The sequence below is a fragment of the Portunus trituberculatus genome, chromosome 50 (genome assembly GCF_017591435.1).
Source record: "Portunus trituberculatus isolate SZX2019 chromosome 50, ASM1759143v1, whole genome shotgun sequence".
NCBI lineage: Eukaryota > Metazoa > Arthropoda > Malacostraca > Decapoda > Portunidae > Portunus > Portunus trituberculatus.
In genome coordinates, this window is record NC_059304.1 from 8,520,444 (window position 1) to 8,533,078 (window position 12,635).

Below are 12,635 nucleotides of genomic sequence, written 5' to 3' on the forward strand. Positions count from 1 at the left end.
TCCAGTGATATGTTAAAAATCACTGTTTGTTATTGTTTTCATTGTGTCTGTGTGTGTTGCTTTGGAATTATCAAGATCTGAGGTGTACTTTTATACTACAATCATTCACAGTGTGTCTTGTATATGTGCGGCGTGGTAACAGCAGCCTCTACTCTCCTGAACGACTCACGTCCACCTCCACTGCCTCTTTAGGAACGATCTTTTCTAGAGTCTTGCCTTCTTTTTTCAAGGCTGGGAAGCAGGCCATAATTATACCATTATGGTTTTAGACTTATTGCTGCGTGTCTCACAACCACCTTCCCCCCACAGGACGGCACGGTGGGAGAAGAGCTAGTGGTGCGATCCCTGCCCCCTTCCCTCTACCAGCGGGCGCAGCAGGAGGAGGAGACCAACCTAAATCAACTGTCCCCGGATGACGAGTTCTTCATGGACCAGGACCCCGGCGGTCTTGACGATCCGATGGTGTTCAGCGACGGACTCCCCGTGGCGGGAGACGGCGGCACAGGCTCCCTCCTCGACCTCCAGCAACAGTAAGTCTTGTTCCCACCTCGCCCACCTGCCCACCAGCACCTCCCTGTTGTGGCTGGCGGGGCTTGTGACACCTGTGTTTCTGGAGTGTGAGAGAACAGTGTGGCGGCTTTCCAGGACTTTGAGTGCTGGTGGCGCGGCGGGGAGCTGAGAACATTGGCATTGATTATCTTGTTTTTGTTCCCGGCCTGTGTTTGTTACTAACCTTTTCCTTTTCCTTTCCCCGTGGCCATCGCGTGTCGCAGGCAAGACAACGACGTCAACAAGACTCTTCCCGATGGCCTCACGCTGTTGAGGCGGCGCCGCGAGAGTGAGTCTGAGGGATTCCACATCGTGTACAAGCGAGCCGTCCCCGCCACGAAGACTGACTATGGTGAGTCCTTTCTGTCCTGGGGTGAAGCGGCGTAGTTCCATCTATCGTGCAACTGGGAGGGGGAAGGAAGAAAGGGATGGATGGTGATGGGCGGCGGGAGGCGCTGATGGGTCGCAAGAGGCCCTTCAGCTCCTTTCGTGACCATGCGCCTCCACAGGAGTTTGTAAATAATGAAAATGAACTCACATGCGAATTCCTCCTAAAAAGATAAAACAAGGCGTTAAGCAGGAAATGAGGGAAGGCGACCCGGCGGGTCACGGCTCCCTGGCGGCGCCACGGAGGGTACGAGCACACTTTGACGTCATGTTTGTCGATCACCGCTGACGTCAGGTTGTGTTGACTCCTCGTGACGCGGCGCTGACTAATCATTATCTGAAATAGTGTCAGGCAAGGGACACTGACAAAGTAACAACCACAGTTTCCGTGAAACGCTGGTGGTTAATCAGTGCAGGAGGTGGCGGTGGCGGGGCATCGGCGAGGGTGGCTGGGGTCATAAAGCTGAGGCGTGAGCCAGCAGGAGTCCTCATTAGCACCACTAAAGCTGGGTAAACACCTGCCGCGGGGACTAAGTTGTTGCTGAGGAAGACCTCACGGATCTTCAGTGTGTGGCGTCACCTCTCCAGGCGCCAAGAGGCCTTGCGGTCTGCGGGGGGGCACCATAACACACGATATTGTGAACTTTGGCTTGCTGGTGCCTCGCAACAAGCTTATAGTTACCAGGAGGAGACGGGAAGGCGCCGCATTGCGGAGGCTGTTCCGGGTTCACGGCGTGATAGTCATACAGTGCGGGACGCGAAGGCTGCCGGTCACGATTACAGAAGAAGTAAAACTATAGACAGGATTTCCTGATTAGAAGCAGCCGACTAGACACACACAGGGGAAATAGTAAAAGGTTATTAGAGCCAGAAAGCAATTCCTGTGCGCTATGATATTTTGTTGGTGTTTGCATTAAATGTTGCAGAAAACAGTAAAGTTAATAAGCAACACAAATGCAACTAATATTTTTATGATTATATTTCAATGATTTTATGCAAAACTAATTCAAAGACAATTAACATAACAACTGCACGGGATCCTATAATTGCTGAATTACAAACGTGTGTATGAGAAGAATTTGAGTTTCTTTATAGATTATTTCATATTGCGAACTTTAATTAGGGAATGAAAACTCGCCGCTTGATAATGGTACAACTTTCCCACCAACATAGTCAACGCTGCAGAGGCAACGAAGCAAACCGGAAGCATGCAGGAGGAGGTGACCTGTCCTGTCGCCACGCCACCTCCAGTCCGTGAAGCAACTCTGCTGCAAAACTCATGGGAAACTGCACCTGTGTGTCTGCTCTCCTCTCCCTCCCCTTATGTACCTGTCCCTTGCCTCAGCCCGCCGCCTCGTGCAGCCTTCACCCCGCTGTGTTCCCGGGATTACGCATTTATTGATGTCTTCTCTGTAGTTCAATCTTGCGTCATCCGTTCTCTCTCTCTCTCTCTCTCTCTCTCTCTCTCTCTCTCTCTCTCTCTCTCTCTCTCTCTCTCTCTCTCTCTCTCTCTCTCTCTCTCTCTCTCTCTCTCTCTCTCTCTCTCTCTCTCTCTCTCTCTCTCTCTCTCTCTCTCTCTCTCTCTCTCTCTCTCTCTCTCTCTACTTAGGAAACAAGATATTAACCTCTGGATTTTTTACCTCCTTATTTTTAGAGGAAGCCTTGCTGGATCAAACCAAACAAGTTTGCACGAACTTGGAATTTCCGGGGCGGTCATTTCATTGGAGCTCCGTTGGGTGATGACCTGAAGAGTGCTTGGCTGCCTGCGTAGGGGGAAATAGTATGGCGAAGGCAGTACATTTATTGATCAGTGACTGGGAAATGTGAGGAGTAAAGATCAGTGAGGTCACCAGCCACCAGTTGCGTCCGTGCCGTCATGGGAAATCACAGGCGTCAGTCAGAGTCAGTCAGAGGCGCGGAAATCTCCGGAAAGTCAACTTAAACTGGCGGGTGAGGCGACGCGGCTCATCGGCTGGCCGAGGCAGACATGACTGCGCGCGTGGCTGAGCTGAATTTTTATGGAAGCGTTCATGGTGAGACAGGAAGGCGCTCCCTGCTTGGAATCCGCCTCCCATCCATCCAGTTCTTTATACATTTGTTATTGCAACATTTTATTTTTGTTTTATTCCTGATTTCCTTGTGGAGTGTCTAGGAAAACCTTGCTGGAAAATTGATAAGATTCTCGTAGTGACGCGCCAGACTGGATTAGACAGACACCCAAGACAAGAGTGCTAGCCTGCACCACACAGACAAAGCCGCCGCACCTCGCCGCCCCGTAGCAAATAAACCACTGCTGTGCCCTCCCAAGATAAAGTAGTCGGCTTTCGCACCCTGCCACTCCTCCTCCTCCTCCTCTTCCTATTCCTACTACTACTCCTACTCCCCCTCCTTCTCCTCCTCCTTCTCGACCTCTTCTTTTCCGCCTGGGGCTCCTGGAAGTGGAATGAGGAAAGTTATGACGGTGGAGAATACCAACGCGGGGCCTTCAGGGAAGAAAGCGTTCCCTTCAGGCCTCGGTGGGGGAGGCGGGCGGCAAGAAGCACCCCGACGGAGTCTTTGCCGAGCCCTGTGGAGGCCCTGAAGGCAGTTCTGGAGGTGCCAGCGGCGGCTTTTGTCCAGCGTGTTTGTTTCTCTGCTGATGGTCGATTGGGTGTCAGGGGTCGACGCCTCTTCGGGAATGTTGACGAGGCTTGAGAGTGAGGAAGCCCCGCGTAGTGAGAGGCTGAGGAGGCCCCGTCCCTCGCCCCTCCGGGCCCCGCCCCCGACCACCACCAACGCTACCACCACCTCCACCACCACCACCACCACCGCCACATTCGCCTTCGCCTCCAATTTCATCATTTTAGATTTGACCTTTACCTTTTTTTTCCTACTTTTCCTTTTGATTTTAACACCAGCAGTATTTCCAGCGCATTTTGACATTAGTTGCTACGGCGCCATACATGTGTTCTTAATCTTCACTTCCACCTCCATCACCCACAAGTTTCATCGTCGTCGTTATCACTTCCGCATCATGTCATCGGCTGTCTTCAGTGACGCCCTACTTTGAGATTCGTAATGTTTCACAACGAAAATCCAGCGACTTACAGAGGTGCAGAGAACGGGGAACAGAAAGAAAGAAAGAGAGAGAGAGAGAGAGAGAGAGAGAGAGAGAGAGAGAGAGAGAGAGAGAGAGAGAGAGAGAGAGAGAGAGACAGACATAGGAAGGGATGCTGAACGAAAGCGAAAAGGGACAAGATCGCAAAGGGAACGGCAACCTTGAGGATGTGTCTTGTGTAGAGCAGGAGGAAGACAGGAGGGAGACATAGGGACAGGAGGAGGAAGGGGGGAAGGGATAGGAGGGGGAGGGGACGAGGGAAAGGTATGGTGGGCAAGTGATGGGACGACCAGCAGGGCGGCCCCGGGCGTTGGGAAGGCCAGACACAAACCAGACGGGGCCCAGGGAAAGGTTAGCCACCCACCCACTCGGTGAAAGTCTGCCAACCCCTGCACCGCCGCCAACGCTCCTGACAGGCACCGCTACATGCACTCGACAGGCACCTCTCTGCTCACTCCCACCAAGCACCAGGCCAGCCACGCACTCACCACCAGGCCAGCCACTCCGTAGATTCGCTTTTTAGTCACTGAGCACCACTCCAGTTAGCATGTTAGTTTCATTCCAGTTAGTGATCACTATTCCAGCCAGTCAGTCAGCACTATTCTATCCAGTCAGTCTGCACCATGCCAGTCGCTCAATTGATTTTTTTCTAGTTCCTTAACTCCTTTCTTCTCACTCAATCAGCACCACTCAACCACCAAGTCAATAGCTCTTCAAGCTCAAAAGTTTAACTACTCAACACCAATGATCCCAGTCTCTCTGCAAGCACTAGTTCACCAGCCAGCACCATTCCATCCACTGACTGGCCACCTCTGTAGACACTCAACATTCACCCCTTTGCCCACTTACCCAGCACACTACAGCCACTCTCAGGCGTCTTCTTACACTCACAAGACTTAATTACAACTGCTCTTGACTTGCCAATTGCCACTCTGTCCGCCTCGCCACCATTGCAGCATCCCTTACTAAGAAGCACCGCTGGATTTTGCTCCTCGCCTTCCTTCCTTCACTGCAGCTACTTAACATGCAGTGGCCGGAACGCTCATTACTTAATAACCACTAACCCTGTCAGTCTTTATCTAACAAGCTCTAGTAACTTAAACATTCATTACCATACGAGAGTTATGACGGCCATTTGTTTGTACTCGATAAGCACAGCCGTACTCACAACACTCAATAAACTGCAGCTGTTCTTGGGTAATCTCCTCTGTGCGCTGCAGCCACCCACTCACTCACCCATTACCATAACCTTGCACTATACCATTCGCCTCACCCAGCCACGACTAGAGTTAATTCAGGCTCACCCTTTACCCTCCTCTAGTTCACCCTTCCATGCACCCTACCTTCTATCTATGCCATTTCTCCCTCCCATCCTCCCTCCCTCCAGCTCCTTCTAATCTTTCCCCCTCGGACCAAAAGTTAACCTTCCCCAACCACAAATCAAATACAAAGTTGATCACTGCATCGCCACCGACGGATACCATAGTCAGGCCGGCTCATATCCTCGCGTCACTCAGCAGACAACAAGCTACTCTGGCCTTTAGTTAGAAGCGTATTAGAGGTGAAGATTGAGAGCAGGGCGAGCGGCAGGCGCAGAACAGGCTGAAGGAGAAAGGGTTAAGGCGCTAGAGATGATGGAGGGTTTGGGGATGAGGCAGCGAGTTTGGCGGGGATGAATGAGCTACAGGCGAAGGGCAGCACGGTGGCGGCGGCGGCGACGGGAAAAGTAAATAGTGGCATGCGGCGTATCAGAGAGAGAGAGAGAGAGAGAGAGAGAGAGAGAGAGATGTGAAGACTGGACTTAACTAATAGTGGTGAGTGGTCTGAAATTCGACGTTTATTTATCTTCCTCGCTTCAAGACGACCACCAGCGGCATTCAGCGCGCGTCCCATCCACTGGTGACTCTCCTGCCCCGTCGCCAGCTCACCAACACGCCCTTGCTACTGAAGAAGAATATCATGCATAGCTCAGTCTTCCTTCATCTCGAGAGGGAATCAAGGGAAGCATAAACAGAGCGCTAAAATCCTGTAGGGGAACATGAGGGGCCCTGACGAAGGAAGATCTAGAGCAATACAGACCAGGATACGGCTTTTCTGAAGGAGGAATCACAGTTAGATGACTCAGATCAAATTAAGGGAGCGATTACCAAACTTCTACGATTTTTTATATTGTTAGCAATCTGTTCATTTGTTCTTCTAAAAGGACTGAAAAAACAACCATATGTGATGACATTAAACTCGTACTGCACACAAAAATTACAAAAAATAAAGTGTAGAACAATGCTTGACAAATACAAAAAAAAAAAAAAAAAAAAGATATCATGGTCCAAGAAAGTAACGCGCCTGTTGATGTATCTGAGGAGGAGATTATGTCCTGTGGGTGAGTTTGCGAGGCGTGATGGGAAGAACTGACTGACGGGGCCTGGAAGGGATGGGCGTGGCGAGAGAAAGAGATGGTGGGGAAGCAAGCACACACACACACACAGAGAGAGAGAGAGAGAGACAGACAGACAGACAGACAGACAGACAGACAGACAGAGACACAGAGATAGATAGATAGATAGATAGATAGATAGATAGATAGATAGGTAAATAAATAGATAGATAGATAGATGGATAGATAGATAGAAAGAAAGAGCGAGAGAGAGAGAGAGAGAGAGAGAGAGAGAGAGAGAGAGAGAGAGAGAGAGAGGAGCAAGCAGACACATCCTTTACATCCACACTTCAAGGCCACAAAAGATTTTACTGCTGGTGTCAATACCCTCGCTTACATATTCTTCTCCTTCACTTATATATCCCCCTTGTTTTTTCTCTTATCCTTCTTCCTATACCCCCTTTTTATCATCCACCCCTACCTATCATCCTAACTCTCCTCCTGCCATTCTCCTCTCTTTGGAAGATGGAGGAACACTAACCCTCATTGTAACGTGATTCTGTACCACCTCATCACCACACGCTGCCCTTTACTTACTACTCACCCTTGGGCATTCCTACATACCGCCCTGGGCTGCTCTACGGCTTTATATGCAATAGGCGTCAGGGGAAGGAGAAGGTAGTGGAAGGTAACAGGGTATCTTTTCTTCTTTTTTCAATTATTTCTGGAGATGGTGCAGTGTTCTCAAATTTCAGGGGTTTTTTCAGGTGTGAACCGAGGAGCTGTTTAAAGAGTTATCTTATCGAGGCCTCCTGGCGGGCGACACTCCTCTCCCGTTAGCTCCGGCCCGGGGTACAGCAGGGAGGGTAGCAGTGGTGTGGAGGGAGGAGGGATCAGAGGGTTCCAGTGGGGTGTAGGGAGGTGGAGTGATTGGTTGTCATTAACACTGGGTGGAGAAAGGAAGCCTCTCTGTAATCACTGCTATTTCTGTCGGTGAGTCAGTCCGAGGCTTCGTGGTTTTTCTTTTCTTTTTTGAGTTTGTTCAGTTTCATTCAGTCGCCTCGGGGTCTTCATTATTCCAGTCCTGGTTGTTGTTTTTTTTTTCTTCATTATTTTGTTATCCTGCGGTCTTATATTACCAGACTTAATTACAGATGGTACGGTATTTGTTGGTTATCCCTTCATTACTCGGCAACGGGCTTCCTTTCTTTGTATATAGAGTGTAATCTTGCTTCGCCATGAGTGTATCGGAGGTCAAGTGAAGTTTGCATCTTGTACAGTGTTGGTCAGAAGAGGAGTGACCTGCCGCGCTTCTATTCACAAACGCTGACTCTCTATGGGCTCTCAGCAGATCAGAGGACGTACCACTAAGGGAAAATTATAAGCACAGTATAATTGAGAGTGGAATCCTACTTGCCTTTGATCACGGATGTACTTACTAACTTTGTGAGTCTTCCTAAAATTTGTGGTCCTCACCCAATCTATTAACCTCTTCAGTACCATGACGCGTTTTTATATTCATTCTGGTTACTATTTGGTGATTTTATACAGCTTCAGAAACTTATGAGAAGATTGTAATAGTAAAGACTCTGGCCACCAATCTTCTGACCTCCCAATGTAAATAAAATCGTCTAATCATGCCCAAAGCTGAAGGTAGAAATGGGTTCCAGTACTGAAGAGGTTAAGACTTCGATTAGTAGCCTTAGTATTTGTGGTTAGATGATATTTGTGTTTTTGCAACGTATCAAGATCATCTCTCCTTTTTTTTTTTTATTTCGTAACCGTAAGTTTTGATGATGCCTTAAAAGTCTCCCTTACCGTATCCTCCTGTGAAATGGCAGTGTAGGGAACCAATAAGAAGGTGAAGAGATAAGGACCTGAATAATAAAACAACCTCATATAAAGAAACACCCTCACTAAATACACTTTATTGCAGCAGTTCCTCTTCCTCATGGTCTTGGCTTGGAAGAGAGAGAGAGAGAGAGAGAGAGAGAGAGAGAGAGGTGTCTGTCTGATAAAAAGGTACATTACACACCTGCAGATAGACTGACTTGATACATTTTCCACAGGGCAACCTCATATAAACAAACAGACACCACAGCTAGACACACGTAACTTTAACACCTTCTCTTCCAAATGTATTGGGAGAGGAAGACGGAGAGAAGTTAGTCTGACAACCTGGAAGGACATTACACACTCACAGCTGGACTAACGTGTGGTGATCCTCTCCACAACCTCATAATCAACAAACACCACTTAACACACTATTATATCATCCCATTTTCTTCCTCATAGGCTCAGACTGATAGGAAAAGATTGTGAGATAACCTATAATCTGTCTACAGTAAAATGGCTCCTGGATTTAAAACATATTGTAGCTTATTGATAAAGTAATTGATTTGATGTGAATAATACTTGTTTTCTGTTGATCAACGCATTTATTACAAGGATAGCTCACGGTTTTCTCAAGATCCGACAACCACGCATTCCCCGGAACACCATTCAAATCGAGACCCAGGATTGGATTGGACTGGATTTTAAATAAGGCGCCGCAACATCCAGGGTCATCTTGCGCCGCTAAAAAAAAATGTTAATAAAAAAACATCGTTTATGAAAAAAAAAAACTAACTAAAAGCAATTAAAAACAATGAAATTAATATATACACTTTTCTTTAATAATTGGAGGAGAAGAGGGAGATACTTAAATTTCCCTTATAATCTAGTTTTAGTGCCTTTTCTGATGTGTTCTCCCTTCACAGCGTTCATGGAGCCAGACCACATCCCTACGCGCAGCCCCAACGCTCGCAACAGACGCAAGAGGAACGCGCCCTACATCATCTACCCCGAGATTCTGGTGCTGGTGGACTACGATGGCTATCTGTGAGTATCTAAGAGGGGTCAGAGAGAGAGAGAGAGAGAGGCGGAGGCGTGGCGAGGCTTACCTGTCCTTTAATTATTTGAGAGATTTCTTTTTTGTTTGTTTTATCTAGCTAGGTGTTGTTATTTTTGTTGCTACTACTACTATTATTACTACTACTACTACTACTACTACTACTACTACTACTACTACTACTACTACTACTACTACTACTACTACTACTACTACTACTACTACTACTACTACTACTACTACTACTACTACTACTACTACTACTACTACTACTACTACTACTACTACTACTACTACTACTCAAAGTAAAGTCGCTTCGGAGTAAATGACCACCAGCTATTACGGAGTGAAATTAATGACCACTGATAAGAACACATCACAATTAGGCTTATCTTTCTGTCACTAGAAACCCACGTCTGGTCCTTATAGGCTTGAAAAGATATAATTAATTAGACAGCTTTCTATTCCTTCTGTCCCTGAGCCTTGACCCAAAAGAACCAAATTTCATTACTCAAAACACCTCCTACCATTCGCACGTTCTTTTCTCAATACTACTCCCACAAATATGAAGAGAAGTCATTAATTTGACAGTCACTCATTCCTTCAGTGTCTAGGTACAGATTTCCAGACAGTAACCTCTCACAAAACAAGGAGCAATGATAAAGAACCCACCAAAACACTTTTTCACACACCTTTCTCACATCTTCAGCCGTACACACATAAAGAAGTATGGTTGATTACACAGCCACTCATTGCTTTAGTATAGATTCCCAAACAAACCTCTTAAGGAATAACCACGTAAGAGCAAACCAAAACACATTTCTCTTGCACCATTCACGCTTCCTTTTCATCCTTCTCATGCCCTCCTTCCCCGGCAGGCTGCACGGACAAGACAACAGCCAGATCAAGAGTTACTACGTCTCCTTCTGGAACGGTGTCGACCTGAGGTACAAGCTGCTGAAGGGTCCACGCGTCAAGATCTCCATCGCGGGCATCATCATTTCCAGGGTGCGTGTGTGCGTGCTTCGTGGAGGAGCGGGAAGGGCGGGGAGCAGCTAGGGTTTGTGGACAGGGACCGGGGGCTTGGTAGAAAGTGGTGTTGGGTGGGGAGTACCTGGGGAAGGTCTTAGATGTAATCATGGGACCCATTTGGCTGACTTATAATGAGGGGAAAGAGAAAAATGTGAGTATAATTGACTTGATTCACTTTAGTCATTGGTTGAAGGCAGATGTGTTGCTTGCACCCAAGACAGAAGGTACGTAGTGAAGTAACTATAATGAGAGGGTGTGTTAGTGCTATGGCCTGGTGCACATTGCCGTCATGTGATGAAGATATGAGTGTTAATGTTAATCGTCCCTGGACATCACAAAGCGTCACCGTGGCCTCCCCTTCCCACACAGAGCAGGGACGCCATGCCTTACCTGGAGAAGAATAGGGTGGGCCGTGACGCCATCGACTCTGCCAAGGCGCTCATTGACATGGGGAAGTATTTGTACCAGGAGCGTCGCCTCCCCACCTACGACATTGCCTTCGCTATCACCAAGTACGTGGCGAGGGGGGCGGAGAAGGAGCGGGAAGAGACGGGAGAGCGGGAGGGTAGGGAAAGAAGTGGGAGGGTATTTGCTTGTCTGTATAATTTTTCTTAAGTCAGACTGTCCACGTATAGTGATTTTTTGTGGTGAGAATAAGTTAATAATGCATCATAAAAAGACATCATTCTAGTTAGTTGAAAATAGTTTGTTAATTTATCTATTCTTATTTTCTTTAATTAAAAGTATGCATGCCACATTTTTGACAAGTTATGTGAATAATCTATAAGGTAGAAGTATTATTTGTGTTTATGTTTTGTGTCAGTGTTTGAGGCGCGCAGGCTCAGGCGGTGAAGACCCGCAGTGTTGTGTCTGCGTAAATAAGTACTGGAGGCGCGGGATGCTCAGGTCACCTTGAGTCACCTGTGGTCCTGGCAACCTTGTTTCACAGTGTAGCGATCAGAAACTTTGTTCCATAAAACATAAAGTAAGTTAAAAAAAAAAAAAGTCCGTCAGGTCTCGCTCAGTCTTGATCAATATCAGATATCAATTATGTGTGGCAGCCCCCACAGGATGCTGGACGGTGACCTGAGTGGGTGAGAGGTGCCCGTGTGTGTCTTATGTGTTGGTGAATCACAGGTATTGATAAGCAACAGTTGTATTTAACATGTCAGAGTTACAAAAAGAAGGTATGTGTGGAGGCAGCCGCGGCAGGCTGCGGCCGGCTGGGGCTGCTGTCTGGGAGGCGCTTCTGGTGACGCCTCGTCTTCATTCCGTCTCTAAATTTGTGTACTCCATTAATGCCCTCACCCAGATACGACTTGTGTCGTCGCCGAAAGAGTGGACGGTGCACGACAGGCACGGCCGGTACGTTGTACACACACAGCCTGATACGCACACGTGCACACAAACACACTTGTACTGCACTTTACACGAGTACGGTGAAGGACATACTGGTTGTGGCACACACGCCTGGTCCTAGTCTGGTAGTTACCGTCACGATGGTGTGCAAGACATACATTTTCTCTCAACCAATGGCAGGTCTCATTTTCTATCACACTGCCGAGGTAAGTGCCGCTCCCCCCACCACCAGACAGACGCTGACCAGACCACAGCCCACCACAGCCCACCACAGCACACCACGCCAGGGTAACAGCAAACAGTGCCGCCAACACCACACAGGGTTGTTGCCGCCTGGGAGACAGGAGAAGGGTACACTGTCAGACTTGCCTGCAGCCTCATAACGTGTCTCCCCCCCAGCAGCAGCTCAGGCATAACACCCACTAGCACCAGCGGCGGCCATGTTCTGACGTCACCCCTCCTACTGACGTCACCAATCATGTCAGAACTGGCACCAGCTGTCCGTCCCGCGGCTCACTTCTGTGCCCGGCGATACAAACCCACCACGGCTCCAGCCAACCTGACTTTTCTCATTGCAGATTAGACATGTGTAGACGCGCTTTCATTGGGGGGGATTGCAACAGGGGGACCGCAGGTATGTTGCCTTGACTGACCGCCTCACTACCATCACCACCATCACCACCACCATCATTACCACTTGCCGCCGCCACGGTTGCGCTGCCTTCCACCCCTCCCCTCACTCATCACCTCACTGTCCTCCTCCTCCTCCTCCTCCTCCTCCTCTCCACGCCACCGGCTCTCGTTTTACATGACATTTTCGTTAACTCTCTTTTTTTAACGTGTCAGAATTCGTTCATGGTGATATTTCCCATTTTTAATAACGCTTTATTCATATTTTGTATCAGTTTTAATATCTGATAAAATGAAAGGAATAAATGGAATATTTC

At 48.1% G+C, this 12,635-nt stretch overlaps 1 protein-coding gene across 1 annotated transcript in view; it reads left to right on the forward strand.

Moving 5' to 3' along the window:
• LOC123499572 (A disintegrin and metalloproteinase with thrombospondin motifs 4-like) overlaps positions 1-12,635 on the forward strand; it is a 38,208-nt gene that overhangs the window by 15,950 nt on the left and 9,623 nt on the right. The window contains exons 4-9 of the mRNA XM_045247719.1: positions 310-530; positions 774-901; positions 9,167-9,287; positions 10,176-10,305; positions 10,699-10,841; positions 11,642-11,694. Coding sequence (XP_045103654.1) covers positions 310-530; positions 774-901; positions 9,167-9,287; positions 10,176-10,305; positions 10,699-10,841; positions 11,642-11,694 — 796 coding nt within the window. The remainder of the gene's footprint in view (positions 1-309; positions 531-773; positions 902-9,166; positions 9,288-10,175; positions 10,306-10,698; positions 10,842-11,641; positions 11,695-12,635) is intronic.